At 38.0% G+C, this 27,367-nt stretch overlaps 1 protein-coding gene across 1 annotated transcript in view; it reads right to left on the bottom strand.

Annotated features, from left to right (window-relative positions):
* epha6 (eph receptor A6) overlaps nucleotides 1-27,367 on the bottom strand; it is a 194,824-nt gene that overhangs the window by 4,497 nt on the left and 162,960 nt on the right. The window contains exons 9-16 of the mRNA XM_008403535.3: nucleotides 19,437-19,507; nucleotides 15,539-15,664; nucleotides 13,196-13,381; nucleotides 7,184-7,245; nucleotides 6,083-6,292; nucleotides 4,034-4,183; nucleotides 752-945; nucleotides 350-499 (exon numbers count right to left, since the gene is read on the bottom strand). Of these exons, the coding sequence (XP_008401757.1) occupies nucleotides 350-499; nucleotides 752-945; nucleotides 4,034-4,183; nucleotides 6,083-6,292; nucleotides 7,184-7,245; nucleotides 13,196-13,381; nucleotides 15,539-15,664; nucleotides 19,437-19,507 (1,149 nt within the window). The remainder of the gene's footprint in view (nucleotides 1-349; nucleotides 500-751; nucleotides 946-4,033; nucleotides 4,184-6,082; nucleotides 6,293-7,183; nucleotides 7,246-13,195; nucleotides 13,382-15,538; nucleotides 15,665-19,436; nucleotides 19,508-27,367) is intronic.

The following is a 27,367-nucleotide window of genomic DNA, read 5'->3' as shown; positions in this document are numbered from 1 at the left end:
AATTGCTCTGAGTTTTATTGAGGATTATCAGAGTTTATTATCCGAGTATCATTTTTCTTCCACAGATAAATTACTTTCTGTGGGTTCGTTGCACAAATATCCCAATAAAAAAAGTTCATTTTTGTTGTTTTAAGGTGACAAAATTTAAAAGATCTCAAGGGAAATCAACAATAAATCAACAATTTGGCAAGGCAATATAAACCCCACTCAACAAGAGATTGCACAGTAAACCCAATACAGGTTTATTTACACAGAGCAAAAGCAGTCAGGGTATCCCCATCTGTGCTTTTGATTTTACGCTTTTCTTCCTGTCATTAGGTAATGATTTTTTTAAAGCACTTTGACTCACTCGATACTCATCCTCGCCACAGAATCCAATGTGTTGAAGCCTGCTGCCATAAAATTGCTTTTGTACTGACTCATCTTTATAGAATCCAGCCAGTCGCCAACAGAGATGAACATTGGGTAATCCATGTCCTCCGCCGGGGATTCTGGTAGACTGATATGAGGGAAAAAAAACCCAGAAGATTAGTTAATGTTAGATCATGCATGAATTCAGACCACAGATAGGAGAATGTGAAAACCAGCAGAAACGACACAAAGCTTTCTACCTGAGACCACAAATCCCCTCCTCATATTTTGCCCAGAGGGGAAAGTACTTTCAGAGATAGAAAAACCTTCCCTGAACACATCCTTTTAAAGTAAGCTGATTTCCTTTTAATGTTTCACCAGAACATCTGCGGCTCTGTACCTCTGGAGGTCCTCTACCAGCGGCAGCAGGCTGCTGGGGTTACGAATTAGTTTATCCAGGAAGGAAACGATATCCACGAACTTCGGTCGATGATTCCTCTCTTTCTGCCAGCAGTGTAGCATCAGCTGGTGCAGGGCAACAGGGCAGCCCATCGGTGCCGGCAGCCGATAGCCTTCTTCAATGGACAGAATCACCTGGAGAAATAATTGAGTGTGATAAAAGGGTTAACGTGAGAAAAGGCCACTTTGTAAGAATTGACTTAGCTAAAGGAATCGATATGTTAGGTCGAAAAGTTGGAGTTCTCTAAAAGGGAGGTTTTTGTTTGCCTTCTGTACTCAGCTCATGTTCTGGAGAACAGATTCTTCTGCTGCAAAGCCCAAGGATGCTGCTTTCTATCAACTAATTATTTACAGCATTTTACTCTGTTTATGTTCAGTTTAATCTTTAACATAGCACTGATAAATTATCAAATTAACCACTATTTATCAAGAAATCAGTCAAAGACATTCATTCTTTACCTATCAAGGTTAAATCTTAAGAGGAATGAATTAAGAGATTTTTTTTATTTTTTATTTACATTAAGACTTATTCATCATCAATCAGGCAAATAACACACATTGCATTAATTATTCCACAGTTTCTTTTCCATTCTTACTGCTCCAAACAAAGAGAAAATAGTTTTCTGAATAAGAAATGACCCCTAAAAGGAGAACCAGAGACTCAAACATCAGCTGGAAGAAAAGGCTGCTTATTTTCTGGAACCAATCACGTTCTGTCACTTTCATCTCTCTGTCTCTTGACAGGATGGACTGTCAGCCTTTTGACTCCAGCAGCAGTTCTGTTTGACCCGGGGTCACGTTAAGAAAAATGCCAGGCAGTTGTGCTATCTAACCCGGGTCTTTGATCGTTCACTTTCTTTGAATTTTGAACAAAAATAATAACAGGATACAAAAGAAACTCGCTGGTCAAGGTGAAGCTGGTCTTAGATAAGGATAAAAGCAGCAGCATTTTTATCATTTCACTTTCAATATATATGTACTTTTTTCTTTTCTATAAGTAAAAATGTGTGAAGTAAGACACATAAAAGAAAGAGAGAAGGATCAAATAAGTTTATACTTCTGCCTAACTTCTTTTCAAACAAATAGTTATTTAATCATAATTATGTCAATGTAAATGTTTTAATTAAATGAACCAAACTAAGCTTCCACGCATATCCAGAGCACTGATATATTCTGAAAGTAGGGCTGCAACTAGCGATTACTTTTCTAATTGATTAATCTATCAATTACACTGATGATTAATATATTAATATGATCAAAAAACAGCACATGCCACAGATTTTTCACTTAACCAGTTTAGCTTAATATACATAATATTAGAAGTGTTAAAAGATTCAAATAGACAAATTGTTTAATTCCTATTGTGTATAACAAAATAAAGATTTTATTGACTAAAAAGCAATAACACAGGATTGATTTGAGTAAATCTGAGCTGTGTGAAGCCAACATTGTGCCAGTTCAGGAGTTTTGCCCAAAATCTATTTACAGACAAAGGTGTTTCCATCTTAAATGCAAAATGTACATATTTTTTTGTACAGTTTTAGGTGAATTACTGCTCCGAATATTTAGTTCTTTCAGCAATTGACATTTTTTTTTGTTCTATACACTGCAGTTAAAAATTAATTCATTACTAAACACATAAAACAACCACTTTTAATAATAACACAGCAAATTTTGATTTGTTTTTTATGGTTACAGTCAACAAAGAGATGCAAAGGCATTGAAAGAAGCATTTAAAAGTGTGTGAAAGATGTCTTTCCAGATTTATATTGGTGATTATATCTTCATTGTCCCTCTTTTTGTTGCTGTGCTCAAACTGCTCCATCAATCAATTCCCACATGTCCTTCTCAGTGTAAATCCTTGTATTATCACAGAAGATAACATGCTGTAACCTCCATATGTCATCTCTCAGATTCTCTACAACGCAGTCAGCTATCTGCATGCATCTTTCAGCGGTGCAGCGATAAGTGGCTGACCAGGAGGAGATAGCGTTCGGCTGGTTTTGTGCCTTGGCTGGCCTTTTTGCCTTGGAAAGCACTTCTAAGCAATTCCCAAACAGCACAAATCCCTCCCAAACCCTGGGATCTCGTGTGTGTGTATGCGGGGCATTTTCCTATAGACGTGCATGAGTCTGTGTGTAAAGGGTCAAAGGGATTAGGTTGGAGCTTTCACACTCAGCGGAGAGAAGGATGAATCTGCCTCCACCGTGGTCCCTCCAATCCCTGACCGCAGCCTGGGGATCAGTGGGTTTCTCAGCCACACTGATCCGCAGCTTTAAACTGGACGCTCTGAAGTCCTCGGAATCTCTGACCTCTACTGAACTTCCATTCTCTCTTCGTCATCTTTTTCTATCCTTTTGGATGTATTTCTGCTCCTAAACTCCCGCCTCTTAGGTTTGTGATGTAAGCCAGCTGCTGCAGAGTAGCATAAAGGGCAACAACTTTTATGTCTAAAAATGAAAAAGTCTTCATTTGAGCAATGCGTGCTCACAGAGGTTGGCAAAGATTGAAATCAACAAGACGTAACATCCTGAACAAGGTTTTTATGGATTCCTCGTACACTGCTTTAACACAAAGTAAGGATTGTTAAACTTTAAAATATAGTTACTTAAAGGTGACCTGTTATGCTTTGAACAGCTTAGGATAAGTATTGGCCATACAAAATGTGTTCATTACATTTTTTATGCACAAAATCCTTCTTAGATGATTAGATTTTAGTTTAAGTTCTGCCTATTTTGAGATCCTTCCTCTTGTCACTTTAATCCAAATAAGCTGCTCCAATCCCAACTCAAAGTTTACACTGACAGAACCCAACAACAATAAAACTAGTGGATTCTCAATGGTACGTCCACAACAAAACGCGTTTTTTCCAAGCAGTAAAATCAGTTGAAAAAACTAGAGTTCCGCTTGGGTTGCTAGGTAACGGGGCCAGGCCTGCCTGGGGTTGCTTGGTAACGGCCCAGCGCCTACTGAATGTGACGTAACAGTAAGGAGGTTTTTGAAATGGTTCATTTTCCAAGTTGCCAAAAAACACTAACCTATGTCTGTGTGTGTTTTATTTAAACGCTAACGTTGTTTTTAAAAGCAGTTGAGACCCAAATGGAAACACAAAAATGCTTGTTTAATATTTGATCTTGCAAATTAAACACACACTATAAAAACAATGTAAATTGTTTCTTATGAACTTTTTAGCACCTAGGTTCTTAAGGAGCGTAATACTCACATCCTGATTGGACATCTCCCAGTACGGCCGCTCTCCATAGGACATCACCTCCCACATGACTATGCCGTAACTCCACGCATCGCTGGCCGAGGAAAACTTTCTGTATGCAATGGCCTCTGGAGCCGTCCATCGGATCGGGATCTTACCCCCCTACAGATAAAACCATAAGATAAAGAATAATATCATTTAATAATAATCACTTATAAGTAGTGCCACACAAATCTATGGGGTCTAAATATTTGGCATTTTTAATCATGATTGATCTGATACCTGTTGCTGGTGTATTTTCTGCAATCGTCTCAGCCATTAATGCATTTAAAGTAGAGAAATTCTTCACAAACACAGGCAATGGATTACAGCTTTGGCACTTTTTTCAGTTTTACTCAATAAATGTGACATTTCCAAGATCAATTTAATCAATTTAACAATTTCAAAATGAAAGTCAAACTGAACAGGGCAAAACTTTTCATTTTTGACATTCAAAACAAAGTGCTTTTGTTCAAGCATGAATATCTAGAGCTGTATACAATATGTTGAGTTGAATTATCAACAAGTTATATTCAAATAGAAAGCAAACATGCTAATGTTAGCCTAAAAAAATTCAGCAAATTGCTGGAGATAGTCAATAACTTTTTCTTCTTTTTGTGTGGTTTTCATGACCAGTAGGTTCCATATTAAAAAATTTATGATCTTTCCCCTCAGCTCTGATTTTAAGAGTTTGTTTCATTTTGTTGTAAAAAAAACCCAAACAAAACCTTTTTGCCAGTGGCACAAGTTTTTGTTTTAGATAATGTCTCTTTAGCAGTTTTATCTGCAGCGTAAATATTCACATAATTATTACTTTTACTAAATGTCCCTAAAAAAGATGACACAAACCAAAATGTACTAAAGTATATAGATATTATTGCTACTTTGACTTTGTCACTACAATGAATAATGATTTCCACTACACTTTTCTCCACTCCCACTTTAACATATAGCCTCATTAAACAAATAGGAATAAAACCGCAAAGGTTTAAAAGATCCTAAATGGCTCTTTGGTAGCTGTGAGTCGTTTTAATGTTATTGCCTGCAGTAAAGTGTTCACTTCTGAAGAGCATTTACAGCAAAATTTTTCTCATGGCATTTTATTTCCAAATCACTAGATATATTCCTTTTAAACCTTCACTTCAAAAGGTTGTTTCCACATCGGTGTGCACACCTAACTGTAGGATTCATGTTATTATTCCAAAGTGAAAAGGCCTAAGCACAAAGGCTGAAAATTGAAAACTGAAACCTTTGAAATGGACCACATCCCGCGAGTTTTTAAAGCACACTCGGGCACAAATCAGGCCATTTAAAAATACTAAACCAATCACTTTTGACACTGCTGTCCAAAAAGCTCCATGTTCTGAAGATTTTGCTTTGGCCTGAGATTTTATCCTGTCTTTACCTTCGCCTTTCATTTCCCCTCTCTGGAGTTTAACCACTGACTTGTGGAACAGAGAGTTCAACTCTGAGCCATAGACACACCATTTCCTTCATACAAAAACCTCAATACAACCAGGAGATGTGAGTCAACACCAAACTCTGGGACATATATAAAACACAATCTTTTCAGAAAAGGAGTCCTGGAAACCAACTCTTAAAGAATAAATGCCAATTTCTGATCATCTTGTAGTGAAGGATGCATCACTTTGAATCTTCATATTTCATCGAATTATGTCATATACAAAATTAGTAAAACTGGTCATACTACTTATGAAATGGTGAGAAGCTTTTCTGATTAAAAATACATTACATATCTATTTTCAAGTTCTCATACCTGTCAGCTTTGAAAGGTAAATCCAGCTAAATAATAAGATTCTGAAATAAGGGAAAACAAAATAAATGCACACTGCATTTAGAGGATTAACTCTATCTTAAGGTGAAATCTGTTTTAGTTGGATTAAAACAGAAGTTATATCCCTGGAATAACCTGAAGACGAGAGTAAAATCCTCATTCACGACGCGAGTTGCTGAAATACGCAAACGTCTCATCGTGTTTCCCGTGTCTGGAGTCAGGCGTACCGTTGTGGTGTACGCAGCCTCGGGGTCGTCCTCCAGCACTCGGGACAGGCCGAAGTCTGACACTTTGCACACCAGATTGCTGTTGACCAGGATGTTTCTGGCTGCCAGGTCTCGGTGAACGTAGCCCATGTCTGACAGATACTTCATGCCCGCGGCGATGCCACGCAGCATGCCGACCAGCTGGATGACTGTGAAGTGACCGTCGTGTTGCTGCCACGCAAAACGGGAAACATTGAGAATTGAAAGGGACAGAGATGCTGCTGGAACCATTAACATTTGGTTATGTTACAACAACAGACTTCAATGGGCTTTTATTGGGATTTTAAGTAATGGTGCGCAACTCTGAAGTGGAAGAAAACAGAATACTTTTAAAGGTTTTTTCCACAAATAAATTTGTCTTTCGTTTATGTTTCTACCAGGTTTGCGTATTTGCAAGCATTTTGACACATTCTCCTTTGCTAAAAGGATTGTAAGATTGAATGTAAATAATCAATGAGCAATTAAATTTAGATCTAGACAGTGACAGTCACTGTCTAGATCTGAAAAACTGGATTGAAAAATCCAGTTTTTCAATAAAAACTGGATTTAAATTTTTTTTTAAAAGTCAGACCTCTTCACTGATTTTATCTGATAAAAGAGGCTCCCTTTAATATATTCAGTGTGTCTGAATATAAATGCACATCACACTGCTTAGGTTTCTAATTGTACCAAATATTTGAAAATCATGTAGCAATTTTCTTCCGCTTCAAAATTCTGCACAGAAAATTCCAGCAAGACTCATAAAGGCTTGTGTTTGCATCATGACAAAATGTAGAACTAAAGTGTGCATGAGCAATTTTTCAATGGGATTTTTTTTTTACACCAACAAAATATGTTGGAGGAAAGAAAGTGGGATGTTCAGAATTATGTTAGCAATAAAATGACATGACAATATGCTCCCAGCAAATATGCTCCATTATTCATAAGTCATAAAAGTATCTGCATCCAAGGTATAACCATGATGCTGGCACGACGATAGGCCCACGGCACTAAAATATATTTATGGTTAAGGCCATGCTCATGAGGACATAATCATAACGGTGTAATATGTTGAACACTCACTCTAAGAAACGAGTCCAGCGATCCATTTTCCATGTACTCCACTACGATCATCACAGGCCTGCCTGCAAACACACAGCAACAACAACACACATCGCTTTCATCCAAATAAATTGATTTTTTTTATTCCTTTGCTATTAACCAAGGATGGAGTGGTGAGCAACAAACTATGTCAAAATAAGACTTACAAATAAATCTCAACGGTGATCTAGTTTTAGCATTCATGTTTTGAGACCCAGTAGGTTTTAACATTCATGGACTAATATCCCACTGGAAAATAAGGCACTCAAGAAAAAATAGTTTAAATCTGAGTGAGGCATGGGGGTAGATTGGTACATCAAGCAAACATGGTTTTTCTTTTAAAATATTCAGCAAGCAACATGAGACTTGATCAATATTTAGTCCATGTGTGACACAAAACTGTTGTAAACAAGAGCAAAAATGAGCCGATTTGAACAGAGGATCCCAGTGGTGAGAGTTACTGGAAGGAAACTGTCCAAATTTGTTTGCTGATAAGAAGAAACTAACCTGTAAGAAAATAGAAATAACAGTTTGTTTCTGAGGCAGAGGTGGGCAGAGTCCTCAAAAACTGCACTCAAGTAAAAGAAAACAAAAGTAGCCAGAAATTATTACTCAAGTAAGAGTCAAAATGTTTTTGGTAAAAAGTTTACAGAAGTACTGAGTAACTAATCAAATTATCAATCATTTAATATTAACAAATTACATCATCAGATGGACCAAAATATAAAGTGGAAAATGCGGTATCTTTAGGACAAAATGACAAGAATTCATAAAAGTAACAATTTTTTATTTTTTTTTCCCAAATCAGTTTCTTTCAATGTAAAACTGACGAAACTTTAACAAAAGCTGCAGGTGTGTGTCTGTGACTGGTAAATGTTTGGTTAAAACATGTCTGTTTTTCATTCAGTGAATGTAAGAGTAGCGATATGTCATAATAAAATTACTAAAGTAAAAGTAAAAAGTACATTTACTCCTAAAAGTAAATGTGATTAACTAACTACCCACCTCTGCTCTGAAGTGATTGTCTTAACTCTCCCATTTAATTTTTGTTTTCTTAAAAGCACAACAAAATATGGAATACTGAGATCTCAAAGCATGATCTAAAAAATGTCAAATTTGATTGATTGGTTTATAAAAAAAGCTTCTTTTTCAACACTTTTTTTAACACAAGAAATAAAGAGTCTGAGATAAAATGAAAAAGTTGGTGTCAAGTTTTCCAGCCCAAGAAGTAAGATTATAAATCACTAACAATATTCATTCATTATTTATGACTGTGTAGTTCAGCAAATGGAAAAATGTAAAAATGATAAAGAAAGAGAGATGAAACATCAACACAGATATCAATACACAACGTAGGAAAATATATTTCTTGTGCTGGGTGATCAAAAACGGAGGAAATCTAATATCAAATTAAGTCTCCCTAATGATGAACACTGTACATAATACGTCAAAAGTTGTGACAATAAAATATCTGCTATAATTTATGTGTTGAGTTGAAACTACTGTTAATGGCCGGAGGCATTCTTAGAAGATGCTACTTTACATATTCAGTTTGCACAATAACGCATCCAGAGCAATAATGTTTAATCCAAAAATAAATAAAAAAATTCAATGTTTAATTTATCCAGTTTGTGGATCTTTGGTTTGCAACTGCTATTAAGCAAGATTAATGACATATACTGGAAAATTTACCGGGCAGATAAAGTTTCCAGATAATGTAAAAGCAACATCTCTCAACCACTCAATCACATTAAATATTTAAGAAGGCAGCAGAGTGTAGGGAGCATCTCTTCTCTTTTCATCTTACTCCAGTTACATTGTTCTGTTTGGGTTTAAATAAGGACAATCTTCAGATATCTTAATAGAGCTGATTCCTATCTGCTATAAAATTTCCAAAAACTCCGATTCTGGTATGAACTTAACAGTAACTAATGTTAATTTATTTTCTACCACTGAACTTTAAACTATTTTCCGGACTATAGAGCGCACCATACTATAAACCACAGCCACAATTTTTTTTAAAGAACTCCCCTCCCCCCCCAAATACCAAAAATACTGGAAACGTACATTTATAAGCTGCACCGGGTTATAAACCGCTGGTATCTCCGCCGCTCTCGGTTTTCCATAACTACCCAGCAGAGGGCAGCAGAGGGCTGTGTCCTAATAAATCTGCTGGATTTATTAAGGACGCATTCCTCCGTCTCCAACGCCGAACCGTGGTTTCGTTCATGCCGAACTTAAGTGCAGCAGCTCTATTTTCCTCCTGTACTGCCAGATTGATAGCACTCAACTTAAAAGCTGCATCATATGAGCAATGATTCACTTCCTGATAAAGAGCCCCCTGGTGGTTGAAGAAAAATCAACAGAAAAGCCGCAACTGGCTATAAGCCGCATGGTTCAAAGTGTAGGAAAAAAGTAGCGGCTTATAGTCCGACAAATACGGTTTTACCTTGCCTTACTAATGTTTATTTATGTCTATATCTATGTTCAGTGGTGCAAAAAGTGGGTATGCAGGGTATGCAACACATAGGGGCGCAGCACCAGAGGGGGCGCCAAAACCCCGTCTGAAGGGGGCGGCGCACCGATGATGTTCTCCCATACACTTCAGCGCGCCTTACGCTCCTTCACCTCGCGCACATAACAACGTAAATGTAGCGAGTTTTACCCTTCACGTATCGTGGCCTTGGGGGGTGGGGGTAGAGAACGAGTGAGCGTCGCTCCTTCACCCTGATGTTCCTTCCCTCTGGGGGGGCGCCGATCTATGTTTTCGCATCCACCTGAATAATGTGTAGTTGTGCCACTGTCTATGTTCACATTGATCTTATAATTTTTAAGGGGTGTTTAATATTTCATATTAATCGAAACTCGCCATGAATTCATTCAAAAAACATTTTGGACTTCAAAACCTCAAACTTCTTTAATATTTAATAAAATGCAGGTGAGAACTGAGAGTAGCCCTAGAAAATTCCAGATAGGCCAGCATAACTATGGTATCTCTGACTAACAAAACCTTTTTATAATGAAACAAGTGCCAGTTTCCAAAGCACAGCATAATTATAAAAGCAGATGGTGGAAGCATGGGCTTTTGAACAGCAACTTGTTTTTTTTTTGTTCAAGCAAACTGCCAATGACACATCCCTTACCGCTTCTTCCAACTCAAGTTGGCTGCATAACTTGCCATTATTTTCTCTGGAAAGGACTAATTTAATGTTGTGCATTTTGTGTGATGAAGTAATCCCTTAAAGTGAGTTCTTGTCATCGGGGAAAACATCTTAGATTTTTTATTTGAACATAAATGAAAGCAGAATAGGTCCCACACCTGTCGGGGGATGATACAGCTGTAAGCCTGGATGGTTGGGAAGTGCGCTGTTCTGTTGTAAAATCGTAACTTCCCCGAAACATTAGAGTCTTTTTTTGCTTTTTTAAAAATTTGCAGTATCATATCAACACCTCCCTAAATTTGTTGATGCTCTCTCATCACACAAATCCAGCTGGGACAGAAAGGAAATTATTCGATCAAGCTTAGCTTTTCCTGTGCTAATTAGGAAGATCTGGAACCAATATATAGCTACGCAGCACAGTGCCTGAACAAAAACAAACGCACCTGTTTACCACAATCTAATGTGTCACCTGTTTTTTTTTTCATAGCAGGTATGGCAGTCAGTCACAGCACAATAGTCTCCATAATTAGTCTCCAAAGAACAACAACAGATGGAGGAAGTGATAGAGAATGAAGAAAAGACAAACCAGGCAGACAGGCTGACAGGGAGAGTTTACCCAAAATAAATGCAGTGTGATGCCCCACTGACAAACACAAAAGGCTTTTGATTGCATGATTTGATGTGCATAATGTAACCGTGAGTGGAAATCCCACAGACAGTTTTGGGAAATCAGGTTGCTCCTCTTACAGTCCTCCCCCTCTCCTCACAGATGAAGGTTATAAATCTTTAAAATAAAATACATCCTCCTTAATGACAGTAGTGGGGCTACGCTTTAAGGCACTGATGGATTTATCATAATGTTCCCGCAGTTTTTAAAATAAACGAGCATATAAACTCCCCCAGGCTACTCTTCAAGAAAAGTTATTAATATTCTAAGAGGTTCAATAAAAAGCAGAACAAAATAAAAATGTGGTTTCAGAGTAAACGCTGCCTATAGTTGTAATTTAAACAATTATAAAACGATGATGTGCTGTTTTCCACTGTCCCATAAGCTGTATTCTTCACATAAAAGACTTTTATCCAGAAAACTAACGTGATAAAAGTATTGTTCATATGTTATTACATTATGCTGAAACATATCTTAATTCTAGGTTGATGTTTTCTACCATCATTTACGGAAATCATGACTGTCAGACCGGGAACCAAAAACATCTAATTTATTAAATTTAATCTGTATCCTAAAATCAAAACAGCTACAAAAACGAAGGTTTCTGTAGGATATAAACTTACAATTTAATCACAATATTTTATGGTCTTTGTTGTGATAATAGAAAGTATTTAAAATGTATTTCCATCTTTTTAGGTAATTGTGCAACTATGACTTGATTGACAGACAATTTACCATTTTCACAATTTCTAATCATGACATTTTTTAAGATACAATAAATATCAATACTTAGTAGAGAAACATTCACTGAGCACAATCAGTCCAGAAAAAGCTGCAGAGCAGTTTCTAAGGCTGAGAACTAATATGAACAAATGGGGAGAAAAAAACATGGAACAACGACTGACTGTACAAAAATGACTCAAAAACTTGTCTATTAAATCTCCAGTGAAGTCAAAGCTGCACCTAAAGTTTGGTATCAATTATTCAACAATAAGAGAGAGAGACAGAGAAACAAAAACAACAAACCGTCCTGCCTCATGTTCACCAAACAAAGCAAACAGAACATCTAGATTATATCCAAACTTGCAGGAAAATATTCTGTGAACTGAGGAGAAAATGTTCAAGTTTTTAAAACTAAATTATGACCTTTCAGGAAATCGCTGAACTTTACAACTCTAATGAAGTTGTTAAAGATTTAAGCGTCAACCTTCAGCATATGTCTCTCACCATAATAATCACATTATATAATTGTATTGCCGTGTGGAGGGATTTTTTCCCCCACTGAGTCCATTCAAGATAATAGATCATCAAAAGCACATTGAAGTCTATTGTTGGAATATCAGCAACGAGCCGCTCTAATTTAATATCGGCAATCTTTGGCTTTACAAGCCTTTATCAGCGGAGTCTTCATCAGCGGGGTCAGAGCTGAAGTCTGTCCTCTATCTGCATGCAGAGAGAGGCTGCACCCCTTCAGGGGACACATTTATATTCACAGTGATGTCTCAGTTTATACACCCCCTGTAAATACAACCATATGTTGCGCCTGGTGAGTCCCGTAAAACAAAGCTCGTTAACAAGTTTCCAGCTCCTCCCCCAACTGCGCCTTCTCACTTTCTCATCGTTTTCTCGCACATCTTTTGAGATTACGATGCATTTCTTCCTAAAACAAACAATGGAAACATACACAGCCATGCATGTTAGAAACACAGATGTACAGAAAACCAAATACGTCGAAAAAAGAAATGGTATTTGTTACACACAAATACCGCTTGAAGAAAAGTTGCTTAATCAATTTTTCTCTTTTGTTTGTCAAATTCAACATAAGTGAACAAAAACCAAAACAATATTTTTATAGTCTGGTTGTTGGCAGTCACTTTGAAAAGAGGGAGTTATTGTTTTAGTCCCTGCAGCTCAGAGAATAGACTTTAAAAACCTTTAGTTAGTTTATAAATCACTTTATGACACAGCGCCATAACACAGTAAAGATCTGCTGCTGTTGTATCAGCCTTCCAGAAGCTCTCAGGTCTTCTGGTTCTGCTCTGCTCTGCGTTTCCAAAACCAAAACCAAACTCAAAGAAGCAGCATGCTGAACCACAGAAGTAGTGGAAATAGTGGTGGAAACAATTCCCTTTGTTTCTCATGTGTGATGCATTAACACCCTCTTACTTTTTGTGACCACTCCTTCCAGTCTGATGATGTTGGGATGGTCAAACTGGCCCATGATCGACGCCTCCCGCAGGAAGTCCCGCCGTTGACGTTCTACGTAGCCTCCTTTCAGCGTCTTTATTGCCACCGCAATCTCCTTTTTGCCCGGCGTTCTCAAGCGGCCGCTGCACACTTCGCCAAATTCACCTGCAAAACACGATCACACACACGCAGACGCAGACGCACGCCACACACAATCATGTTTCCAGCATTTCAAAGGTGATTACGCTGAATTATTTTGCCTGAACTTGACTTTAATCTAAACCCAGTGGCACCACCAGAGGCTTTGAAGCTCTCTTTCAATGTTTTCTATGAATATAAATTTAAGCTGATTGAGAAGTTGGATCAGCTGCAAAGTTTATTTATTTATTTAGGTCTTATTTGATCTATTTATGTCTCCTTTGTGTTTGTGTCCTCCAGAAATCAATGAGCGCATAATGCTCAGTACTTTGAACATTTAAAACAAAATGCTGGACACACTGAATTTTAAATGGTTTTTATTTTCTTGCCTTTCTTTTCAATTGTACTATTAATCCATTCTTTGTAAGTGTATTGTTAAATTATTGCATCATCTAAGTGTAAATTATAAGGCACGGGAATGGGACTGGGTTTGAATTAAATTTACTTTATAAATAAATAAAGCATAGAAATGTTTCATATTAATCCAAGATCATCCAAAGAGTTGCTGTACATGCTTGTGGCTGTGTGCAGACAGGATCTCCTGTAGCAGTCTATATAACAGAGCATTTGAAGAAGCCTCTGACTGAAGACACTGTTTTTCTATGACAGACTTATGAAGACGATGAATAAATGTCTTGATTTTATGTAAAATCCTTCTTTGCATCATCATGTCCAGAAGTTACTCAGTCATCCCCAGAACAGAACCAGAACAGAACCAGGAAGTTGAGCCTTTTCAGGTTCCTGATTCTTACGCTGCTGCCCCAGAAGATGATTGCAGAAGACATGATGCTCTAAACTTATCGAAGATCTGCAGCATCTTGCTAAGCTTCCTCAAAAAGTGCGTCCTCCTTTGTCCCCTCTTGTAGACCAACGGTTCTCAAAGTAGGGCCTGCAGGCCATTTGCTACCCGTGAACTGATTTTGTATGGCCCCTGGACCACAGTTCAAGAACACATTAAATTATGATTTTTAAATTCAAATCTACTTATAAAAATGTCAGATGCCACACAAACTGATCATCTTTTCCAAGCTTTCAAGTTTCCTTATATTTTTACTCATTGACTTGCACTCTAATTACAACTTAGTGCATTCAAATCTGCTTTTAATTGCTAAATTAAAACTTGTTTTCAAATGCAGACTGATCTAGATTCTGTTTTTATTGCTGAGAATAAATTAAATGTTTTTTTTTTTTTTTTTTCGGTTTGGATCTACAATCCCATTCCTACGGAAAAAAACAAAGCAAAACGTATTTGTTTAATTAAAATAGCTCATGCTTACTGAACTTATTGTTCAGTAAGCATGAGCCATACTTAGTGAGTAAGTAAAAAAAATAAAAAATAAAAACAACGTCTTAGTGATTTTAGTTTTTGAAAATTAAAAAGTTTGGACACCCCTGTTGTAGAAAGCTTTACTGTTGTGTCTCCAGAAACTCCAGGAAATAGTGTTTGACCTAAACCTGTTTCTCCTGAAATATACAAAAATCTCCTTTGGTTTGTTCACATTGAAGATGAGATCATGCATTGTAAAATTAAATCCCTGCAATTCTTTTGGTGTGCCACTTCAGGAGTATCTGAACCTCTGCAAACCTAAACCAGTCACTGTTGCTTTTGTCCACTATAAAGAACGGATCTCAGACAAATGGCAAAAGAACAAGGTGCAAATCTTATCAACAAAATCAAAACCATGAGCTGCGAGCAAAGTCTGCCACCTGGGGGCAGTGTTGCAGTTCCCATCTAATCTCCAGCATCACAACTTCTCTGATTAGTTAAACTTCATCACATTTTTTTTTTCTTGCAGGTATAAAAAAAACAGAGGCTTAAATAAATCCTAACACCTTTTTTGTTCCTTAAGTCTATTAAAGTGTTAATACCCCAACAGTGTGCGGTGAGAATATAACTAAAGCACTAACTAAAAATGATAAAACACAACTTCTATCTCTTAGAGGGAAGTTTGTTGGGTTCATTATCAGTGGAAGAGAGATGATAATCTCATATGAATGTTTGAATCTATTGTTATTACAGCAGGTGTGAAACGGTCCTCGGAACCTCTTCTGCCCACGTCGTGGATGCGATTCAGAAACGCAGCGTCGGATGAGTGTGAAGCGCGTGTAGGTGTGTGCTTGTACCTGCTCCGATCACCCTCTCAATGCGGATCCTGGACGGGTCGATTTCTTTAGTGAATTCGTGGACGGCCTGTGTGGGATCCTCGTATGTGTCGGGGTCCACATACGTCTTTATTCCTGGAAAAGGGACTGTTGGGGAAAAGTTGAAGTAGAATGATAGGTTTTCAATACGTAATTTTGCCTTTATGAACGATGGGATCACGGTATGAAAACTAAACGATGACTTGGCCACTCTTGAGACAAACATTTCAGACACAAAGACACACATTTAACCATTGCTATTGATCAGGAGAGGCGGGGGCTCCAGCTACAGTACACTGTTCGATATCTCCTCTTCAGAGCACAGGTCTTTTTGCTGAAAAGCAGCAGGGCAGCACCCTGAGCGCTGGGCCAGTCATTTAACTTGGCACAAGTTTTTCACTTTGTTTCAATCAACCAGCCGCCCTGATGAAGTGTCCTTGAGCAAACAGGTAAATTTTTTTTTTTACTGCCTGCTGCTGTTCAGGCTTTGACCCCAACCTCCCACAGGAGAGGAGGTCCTTGAAATAAGTTGTTGTTCTCCTTTTAGGGATCAATACAGTATCAACAAACTAAAAACAACAATCAGGCGCATGGAGAAATCTCAGAAGCTCCCGAGTTTCTCTTAAAGCATCTGCATCAACGTTGCACTCGGTGTCAAGGCTAGGCGCAGCTGAGAGACTTATAGCTTATAAAAAAAAAGGGTGAATTATTTTGAGAAATGAAACGTCTGTGGTGCAGCAAAAATTTTTGTTGACATTTTTTTCTCGCTGTCTGGCCTCAAATCTTAAAATATTCCCCATTCCTCTTTGTTCTGTGATGTACTGACTTTGAAACAAGTTACCCTTTTCTTTGTGTCTTTAACCTTGTGTTTTTCCCTTCTCTGACTTTGCTCCTATTTTTACCTCTCTCCACTCTCAAAAAAGCATTCGTACCCTTAAAACCTTTAAAATTTTGTTACTTTACGACAACACACCTCATTGTTCTTTATGGGGATTCGATGGAACACACACAAAGTTTGCTGGAAATGTGATTTAAGTGTTCTAAGCAAAAGGAGAATAAAATAATTCAAGTTCACTGAGGTTGGATGGAAACAATCTAGAGCGTGAATATTACCTTCTAGTCTTTGAAGATCCAATGTGGGCATTTCATGTTTTCCATTTGGGTCTGTACTGCTTCTAAAAACAGCTCAATCGCTTAAAAAACCCCACCAAGTCATTTTGTGGTAATAAATTAATGTTTTTTGTGTCTGGAAAATGAGCCGTTTCAAAAACCTTCCGAATGTAACATTACAAATCAGCAGGCACTGCCCTGCTACCTAGCAACCCTGCCCGTTAACTAGCAACCCAAGTGGAACTCCAGCACGTTTGGTCAGCAAGTTTTACTGCTGGCAGCTGGAAAAGACAAGTTCTTTGTTGTTTACCATCTAGAAACCACTTGCTGAATTCTTGTTGGTTGTGCAGGAGGCCCTACTTTTGCTTTTCAAAGATGCACGGTTGTATAATTGCACATCTGTTTGCAGCCGTTTTCATGTGCCAATGTAAATGTTGAGTTGGTGGTCAAGGCCAGCAGCAACTTCTTTGGATTTAAAACAGTTAAATCCCAAATTTAGCTAGATTTTAGCAAAAATTTTTGCTAAAATTTAGCTAAATTTATTTTTTTAGCTAAAAAGAAATTTTTTAGTTATTTTAGCTAAAAATAGCTAAAACCCCCCCAGCCAGAACTGAGCTGACAAAAATCTCATTGTCTCGCTTTGTAAAGCTCACAGACCTGACATAACCCGTTCAAGGAAGCATAATAATCCAGGGGTGTTGAACATATGTAAAATTTGCAGGATGTCCTGGAGACAGTTGGAGCAACCAGATCTGAATCTGTTTCATTGTAGCATTTTGTGTTTAGGATCATGGTCCTGAAGAAAGGGAGCATCAAAACCACTCATGTCTTTTATAGCAGATTTTCCTTAAGCATTCTTCTTATCTTCTGTTGAACCCAATCCATCTTCCCGTCACCTCTGACCAACTTCACTGCTGTTCCTGAAGAAAATTACAAGCATCCACCTCCATCTTTCACCACAACATGTTTGGCGTGTGCTCCTCGAGAGCTTGTACCCCGGGTGTTAGGATTTGTTTCTGCAACAGCCCTCCTGAATCAAGTAGCTCACTTATCTCCTAAGCCTCCCACCAGGTTCTGCGGCAGCCTGCTAATTACCTGTCCATTTGATTCAGCTGTGTTTAAGTAAGGGGACATCTAAAACACACGCCCTGAGGAACGGAAATGCCCACTCTAGTTGTAGGTAAAAAAGTTAGATTTTTGTCTCGTTTCTCCACGTGTTTCCTGTGTCTCCTACATGACTTTAAGCACGGCATCTTGAGTCTCTTTTTCAACTATTGATGTCTTTTTGCCACTCATCTGTAAAGGCCAGGTTTGTTGTGTCCTAAACGGGTAGTTGGTGTCGTGTTGATGCATTTTCCCACCGCAGCTGATTATTTCTGTAGCTGGAGCTGCCATGACCTCTAAGCTGCTTCTCTGAATAATCCTCCTGATGGTTTAGGTGGACATCATCCATGTCCTGGTACGTTTGCAATTGTATCACACATTTCATTTTCAGATATTGTTCAACTAGCTGATTAAATCATGATTTAACTACAGTGTTTTAGCAAATAAGTATAAAACATGTTTTATAGAAGTTGGATAAACTGTCATTTTGTTGTGACAGTTTGATATGAGACAGATAATCTATCGAAGAAAATCTAAATGTCTGCCTTCTCCCAGTGCTAACTACAGATAGTCACCACTCGGTCAGAAACAACCAATCGGAGGCAGGAGGATTGTCCTAGCGCTGTCAATTATCCTCATGTACGAACTGATCAGACATTCTGATCAGTTCGTAGCAGTTCGCTACAGCTTCTTCCTGACAGTAGAGTGTGTCATGAATGCTAAAGCTAGTTAGCATAGCCACTGATGAACAGTTTTCCTGGAATGGCAAGTTGTTTGTCTGCCATTAGTGTATTTAGCAGTGCATACATGGGCTTGATTGACAGCACTATGGCCTTCCTCTGGGTTTTCATTGGTTGTTATTGACTGGGAGTGCTACAAACCATACTGTCTTGACAGTTTTAACAAATATGCAAAAAACTGTTTTTTTTTTCTTAAATAAAGTAAAACTCTAGGTTTCAATTTGACTCTTCTTTACCAGAAGTCTTTGGAAAATAAAGCGGGGAAACATTTTTATTTATCTTAAAACAGTTTTCTGTAAATTTTTAAGAGATTGTTTTATAATCAAAACCAACTTCAAACTTCTTCACAATTTTACCTTTGACCTGTCTGGTGTGTTACTTGGATTCATCTTTGACTTAGTTGGCAGCAGTTGGTTCTACTGGATTTTATTTAGGGGTGTTGCAGTAGAGGCAGATGAATATAAATGTGCTTTAATTCGCTTCCCAAATCTAAGCTACTTTGTAATAAAGTTCAAGAAGTATGAATAGTATGAAGTTGGGTTTTAAAGAAAAAGAGAATAGTAGTAAATAAAAGTTAACAATAAATCATTTCCTGCAAGCACTTGAAGAAAAAGACATTTCTTCGTTGGAAAAAAATCTCATTGTGAACTCATGAGCTGAACTTACTATGCAGAGGACCAGATCCACATGGGAAGTGATCCATGCTCCGTGCATATTGAATGCAAAGAAAAGAGCAGGTGGCTAGATACTAAATGTGACTCACTGAATGTCTCTCAGCTCTTTTGCTTCCTGTTTACTGGCAGACCGCAGTGGCACGCCACAGAAAGCAAAAACCTCACCAGGCAGATTTCCTTTCACAGCGTCTCACCAAAAGATTAACCGTCCAAATTAAAAATCAAAACTACCAGGCAGGCAAATTGATTTACCGTGTCCGTTCTGATAGTCGGTCCGTCTTTTGTCCTCTGAGGTCATCTTGGCCTTGAAGTACCACTGGCACCTGGAAAACAGACAATTTGAAAGAAGAAAAGGGGTTAAAAAAAAGGGAAATTATAAATGTGTTAAATGATGAAAAAGAAGTAATTACATCAACAAACTGTAAATTCAGACTAAGTGTTTGCATCAAACAGGATCCACTCTTGTCACAACCAGAGAAATAACACATCAGACACCCTTTTAATGAGCAGGAAAACACATAAGTCTACACTTTCCTTCTGTTTTGCTTCGATGTTGACGCCTCTAAAATATCAGGCTGTGACATGCCTTAGGAGAGAGCAGGTCAAAAATAACAGCTATTACTTTCTCTTGTCAAAAATGTTGCTAACAATACTGAAGGGAATTCCTTATTAGATGGGTTATGTGACAATGCATAACAACCATCACCCAGCCATTTGATTCATTATGGGCATCTTTGTTAAATAGCAGGCTGCAACTCCAGTCCGCAAGTGCAACAACTCTGTAACTTTTTATAAGTATACCTGAAACGAATCCTTTGCAAAACATGCCATCATACCAAGGACATACTGTAAATCAGCCTTTTGATTCAGGCGTGTTGGAAAATAGATGCAACTAGAAGTTGTGGGACAGAAGCATAAAGGACCGGAGTTGCTGACTCTTGCTCTAAAAACGTAACAAAGCAAGTTGCCAATGTGCGACAGGTTTCTGCAACAAAGACGAGGATGTTAGCAGCGTTTCCACACATTTTTGATGGATGGATGGATGAAATGTCAAACTAACAAATAAGATGGATGGTTGAACGCATAGTTACAGCTCTTAGTTGTAAAACGTAACAGAGTTTGGATGTACAAACATGTTTTTCATACTCTGTTACTTCTCTGTACTTAACCAGACCTGGATGATATTCAGCCAAATTACAGACTTTTCCAGATTGTGCAGTAGTACCTTTTTTTTTTTTATCTCCACTTCAAATCCATCCATCCACCCATCCATCCATCTCTTTACACCCTTGTCCCTTATTGGGGTCAGGAGGGTTGCTGGTGCCTATCTCCAGCTAACGTTCCAGGCGAGAGGCGGGGTCACCCTGGACAGGTCGCCAGTCTGTCGCAGGGCAACACAGAGACACACAGGACAAACAACCATGCGCACACACACACGCACACCCCCCCCACACACACACAAACCTTGCCCTAACCCTTTTTCTAACCCTAACCATCACATACCTAACCCTAACCAAAAGTCAATTCACACCTTAGTCCTAACTGTGACCCCCGACCCTAAAACAGGGTAATTTCGAAGAGGGGACCTACAAAATGTCCCCTCTTCAACGGTGAGTCCCCTGTTGGTGAGTGTAAAATGACACGCATGTCCCCTGTTGGATAGCTACACGAACACACACGCACGCACGCACGCTCACACACGCACGCACGCACGCACGCACACACACACACACACACACACACACACACACACACACACACACACACACACACACACACACACACACCACTTCAAATCATAAAGCAGAAAGAAGCAAAAACCCTAAAGAGTCATGACAAAGCCCATAGATAATTTGTCTTCATTTTTTAAAAGTGACACTCAACCATACAGGTGTAGATTTGAAGTTGCAGTAACAAGCTCACACCAAAATGTGTTGGAGAGGAGTAAAAGTAAAAAAATACCTGATGTGAACAAGGTGGTAGAAGTAACTGGGAGATCATTAATACAGTACATCTTGGAGGGAATTAAGCTGTACATTCATAAAACACATCACTTTATAATATATCTCATATTTCCTGCTAAAAACATATTTCCAGGCCGAATCAGACAGCATAATGTGATGGAATACAACCAGGGTAGTTTCATATCTGAACAAAAATCACATTCAACTTTATCCTAAAAAACAAACAAAAGGTAGAGCTACAGCTTTACATTTTCAACAAATTTCAGATAATGCCAACCAAACACATCTCAATGCTTGATAAACACAAACACCCAAACTCCTACCCAAAAGGAACAATGACAAAGACTGTCATGTTGTCAGAGCACACTTTTATTGAAAATATGTAACTGTGCACAAGCTGTCTCGTCCTCCGGTGTGCGAGAGCCAGAGGTGTTTATCTGGGCACTGAGAGACCGAGGAAGCAACAAACAGAAAGCGGCTTCCAGGAAAAGCCTGAAAAACCACAAGATTAGATGGCAGCATCTGTAAAGGATCTCAGAAGATTTGATTCAAACAGATTCTTGCTCTGAAATTAAAATGGGAGAAAGCACAAAGTGCCCTGCATGAGTCATGTTCATAGAAAGGTGCCGGGTATAGAGGCTGCAACATAAGTCACAGCTGAAATGTTGTCTATAAAACTCTGAATAGCCTATTGAGAGTTGTTTGCAATAAAACACCGCTGCAAAAGCTTGTAGAAGCAAGCTTACCTTATACCCTCGTGTGGTTTAAAGGCTTGTAAACAGTTTGAAATGTTCAGTTTTTTTTATTCATTCATTGTTTATGTTTTGAGTGGAGGGTTGTTGTCTGGCAGGAGATCCAATTGCAGATGCATTTTTTTACCAAAGCCTTTTGTTTTACCACCGAAGTGAAGTGAAGACCTCTCAAATTTCAAATTAATCAATGTCATGATGAAATGTATGACATTGATTAATGCCATAATCAATGTCATAAGTAGTTACTGACTTTAATCAGGCAGTAGCTCCTTTATTCAGCTACTGACTCAATGAAGTATAACCATTTATTTTAGCTTTTAAACTGGTTATATTGATCCTGTGTCCTGACAGAGGGATAATCAGTAGCCTAGAATCATGATCTGTTTGTTCTGAAGATCCTGCAGCTTCCACTTCTAACATGGCGCCTAACATGGCGCCTCCTCACCCTGACTCTCATACTGATAAGAGGAACCACAGAGCTCTGTTAGGTTAAAAGCTAATTTTCTGAAGTTGGGATATTTTTCCTCCAACAGGTTCCAGAGGAATCACCTCAAACCAGATGTTGGACTGGATTTTATTTCACTGTCATTTGTAAATGTTAGAGCCTCATTTTCAACAGTGGAGCTATAAAGGTTTAAAAATTTTATTTTGGAGAAAGTCTCATTAACATCAATATTTCCACTAAATAAGAGCCAAAAAAAATTTATTGTTTGATAAAGGACAAGCCTCTCAGACTCTGAGCCCGACAGCACCAAACAATTTTTTTTTTATTAGACAATGAATTTAATTTAATAATTATTGCGGTAGAAGCCATTTGCTTGTTAAATACTTAATGAAACATATTTACCATGTTTGATGTAAATGACGTATACTCGCAGATTAACGAGATAATTAGTCCAAGTTTGTCGTTTATTGAACACTCACGGCTGCACAGTGAACCCGTTGATTCTTTACAGCAGACAGCCGCTCCCCTCTCTTGCAGGTACTGCGTACCCCCGCTAAATCTTTTAGGGGTACGCAGTACCCTGCCGTACCCCCTTAATCTTTTAGGGGTGAAAGTAAAAGGGGTAATCTTTTACTTTCACCCCTGCATAAATCCAAGTTCGTAACATTTAATTAATGCACTCTGTTAGAAATTTTTTTTGCAATTGTATCACACAGCTTTTGTATCACAGCTTTTTCTCCTGAAACCTCATTTTGGATGAGAAATGTTGACGGAAATGAACCGATAATGTGGCAAAAGTGTCATCAATTTAGTCAGAAGATTGTATTTCTCTAAATCAAATCAGAATTAAAACGTGACCCGACTGAAAAAAAAACTGGATGCCATTTTTGGATTTAATGGTGCAAAATAGTCTTAATTCAGTTGAAAAAACATAGAAACTCAATATAAATATGATTATCCTCTTTTAAAAAGATGTTGAATGGTTTAGATGTAACCTGGACCGACTCAGTTCTGACTGTAAGAAAAAAGTTACATTTCCCTCCAAAAAACATAAAACAAGCAGCTAAAAGAAAAAAAAAGGAAAGTAAGTGAACTAACAGACAGAGATGTGAAAGTGAATGAGGCACATGATTGCTTTATTTTTTTATACCAAAGATCAGTTACTGTCATAAACTCTCTGGCATCAAAGTTAATAGTGCCGATCATTTAACACAGATGCTGTGGACTTGAGGTAAAAAAGATCAACTTTGTATTGATATTTCACATTTTTTCACTGTACTCAGTCATGACATATATTCAGTTTCAATGGACTCTTTGTAGTCTCAGAGTTTTTAGCTTCTTTCATCCGTCTACCCTGAAAACTGCAATCGCAACACAGAATAACCAACAATCGTTGCACAGAGGGTTGAAATTAAAGCCATAGTGAATAATGTAAGAGGTAGTTTGTTTATTTATTTTATGATTCACTGTGGAATTCAGTCAGATTATGTCTTATATAAATATTGAAAAATGTCCGTCTTGAAGTGTTTACTATAATGAATTACCCAGATTGATGCATGACAGAAATATAAGATAAAAAGAACAAATTTACAGTAAAATAGGAGGAAAAATACAAAATATGTTTTGTGTCCGTGTGGAACGCAACTCCAAATTATTATTATTGTTGTCATATGATGAATTTAATTCCCAACTTAAACATCTCTTGTATGGTAACAAAACTCGTATAAAGAAAATCAAATAAAATGAGTTTCTTGGATTGACAAACAGTTTTATACGAAGAAAAAAGCCAAAAACAGTTTTACACACCTGATGGGAATATTAAAATATGACAGCATGGAAACATCCTTTATTGTCCCTCACTGGGGAAATTCAGGTGCAACAGTAACAAAGTGACAAAGATGGTGACAATAGTAAAAATTAGAAATTAAGGAAAAATGGAAAGTGCAAGTACAAAAATGCAGTTATGAAAAATTAGACACTCAGATTCTAATTGATTAAATAAAATAGCAAACTGTGCTCTGCATTAGAGTAAAGTTAAGAGGTTATCTAGCTAGCAAACTGACAGGGTGCAGCAGCAACGCTACGTCTTGATATCACTGAATGCTTCTGTGAAGTTCAACCAATCTGTTGCTATTAAAACATTTTATACTTTACTGAAATTGTGTTAAATTTATTTATTTATTTATTTATTTTTGCTGCAGTAGAAAGTAAAAGCACTTCTTAAAAAGTGATCATCCATCGACTTACTTTAAAACTCCACGCACGCTTTGTGATTTATGACCCACAATGAAGTCAAACCTCAACTTTGGCCACCTGTGGTATAAGGAATATCTGTTTCAGTTTGACACTAAGCTCAATTACAGCTTTTAAGGTGAGGAAAGAAAACATTTTTGTTATTCAGACGTGGCTTCCTGTTAACTAAAGGTTGCGCAATGCCTTCGTTTGAACATGGCAGGTCGAACAAAGTATTTATAGCTGTGAGAAGTGGAGGTGGCACTGCTGCAGAAAGGCAGTGAGATGGAAAATAATAGTATAAAAAATGAAAGGTGCTTTGAGCCCTCTCTCTGAGGCCGTATCACTGATGAATTTTAAAATGTATTTTGCAAGTAGAGGACTTAATTAATGACCATGTGCATGAGGGACGCTCACTCCCACAAGTGGATCTCCTAATAAAACTTCTCATATTTCATCATTTATTAGATAGAACATATAATTCTACAGCCTGTTTCCTATAGAGGCAAAGTTTATAAAAGGATGATCTAAATTTCACTTTTAGTTGATCGTTAAAAAGTTAACTTTGCCAATTTGTCTTTCTTTTTCCAGTAAAGATGGGTCAATGCATTTCAAGTTTTAGCATTTATACAATAAAGGCTCACAGAAATTAACTTTAAAAACACAAACCATTGCTGACAGCTGGATTAAGTCTGCGTTGATTTCTTTTTGTGGTTCTATGGGGTTTCTTCCCAATGGGAATAACATAACAAATCACCGAAGACGTCGTTTAAATGAATGGCAGCCAAGTAGGAGAAAACAGTCCGGAGGGTTGACCCAACACCCAACAGAGACGGGACAGAAACAGAATCAGACAGCTCCCACTGTGACACTGGCACTTCAGCAGAGAGCCCTGTCTTCACTGTCATTGCTGCAGACAGGCCTGCGTCTCCCGCAGCTCTGAGGATTCACATCACTGTGATCCGGACCGAACGCGCCGCTGTCCTGCTGGGGACGAGTGGATGGACAGAGGTCAGTTGAGTCGGTGCAGAGTCTGCTGGTCAGGTTTCAGTGAAATGTTGATCCAATAAACTCCATATGTTCACAAAAAAAAATGGCTTAAAATAGAATAACTTATCCATAAAGTCTGAAGAAACTAATTGTTTTCAGTAAGTGTTCTGGATCAGGGTACAAAGGACCTTTTCTATCACTGCAAAACACAAAATCTTACCAACTATGTTTGGTCTGGTTTCTGGTGAAAATGTCTCAATACGTTTGAAATGAGACAAAATAAACTTTCAAGTAACTGTGCAACAAGGTATTGGTGTTTAAGTCAATGAAGTGAAATAATATGCCATATTATAACTGTATACAAGTTATATACAGCTCTAGAAAAACTTAAGAGCCCACTGCACTGAACCCCATTAAAAACCTGGTTATTCCACCAAATACTGATTTCTGAACTCTTCCTGAGTTAAAACATTAGTGTTGTTGTTTTCTGGTTTGGAAGCTCTGCATCTTTTTTTTGTTGTTGTTATTTTGACCCTTTCACATTTTATGCTAAATTTTTGCTTGAAATTTCCGAGACATGTTGCCAGTAGTTCATAGAATAAAAGAACAATGTTCATTTTACTCAAACGTAAACCTGTAAAGAGTAAAGTCAGAGAACTGATCATTTAAAGTGGTCTCTTAATTTCATTCCAGAGCTGTATTATAACATATTATGTTATAATAAGGAAATAAGGATTTGTTCCACCGGCAGAGTATTTAACTTAGAACTATTCATTTTTCATCAATATTGAGAGATTATTGACTAAAACGAAGCTTTAATCTCATGCTGAAAAGTTACTTGGAAATTAGTTTTGGCTTTTTTATGTGTAGAAACGAGACCAAAAGTACTTAGTAAAGGTTTTGTTTTTGCAGCGATAGCAAAGGTCAGAGGTGAAAGTCTACACAGAAAGTGTCTAAAGAACTTCTTGCATGATGGCGCGTGTGGCCACAGCATCACATGTGGGCCGCCTTGTCTTTGAGGATTTAACATAATCCGGGTTGCCATATTAGAGTCAATGTCAGAGGGGCCACGGGCCATAGGTTGCCAGATTGGGTTTTGGCTAAGTGAAGTTTGTGGGATTCTGTACACTGATAGACAGATCCGATAACCACAGGCAGAGAGGACAAGAAGGGGATTTGGAAAGCAACCGTTGACCTCTGCTGATGGGGTCAAGCTGTTCATTAAAGAATTCGTGGCATGTGCCTTTATCAGTCGTTTCCAGTCCTCACCACTGATCCTCTTTATCCGTCTCTGTCTCACTGGGTTTCATTTTGTGAAGAGGCCTCACACACACGCACAAAGACAGCAATCACACTCAAAGAGTTTGGCATCTGCCGGCGTTCTCTGGCCTGCCCAGCACTGCTACACTACATATTGGCTTGTTCTGTGCAATCCTGCGGAGCTGGGTAAAACAAACAGGCTCAGGGACCTAATCAAAGCATCAGTGCAAGTCAAACTACTTTTCACTTGGCCTCTTATCTTTCACAGCTGCTGTAGCAACCAAGGGCACAAAAGGAAGGACAACCGGAGAAGACATGAAAGGGACAAAAGCACTTGCAGAGACTGACATAATTCTGAGCAAACCCAGCACATTATGTAAACCTCCTCACCTCGCCTGCATCTTTACAACTGTGGCACCTTTGCTCTGATATAAGTTTGCACTCTACATTTCACATAAATAGATATAAACAGAGCTGTTTTTTTTTTCAGGTGTAAAACGTTCCTCAGCTCCTCTTCTCGCTCTGATTCAGGGCTGGATG

The sequence above is a fragment of the Poecilia reticulata genome, chromosome 2 (genome assembly GCF_904066995.2).
Source record: "Poecilia reticulata chromosome 2, P_reticulata-male-v2, whole genome shotgun sequence".
Classification (NCBI taxonomy): Eukaryota; Metazoa; Chordata; class Actinopteri; order Cyprinodontiformes; family Poeciliidae; genus Poecilia; species Poecilia reticulata.
This window is presented reverse-complemented; position numbering and strand designations above follow the sequence as displayed.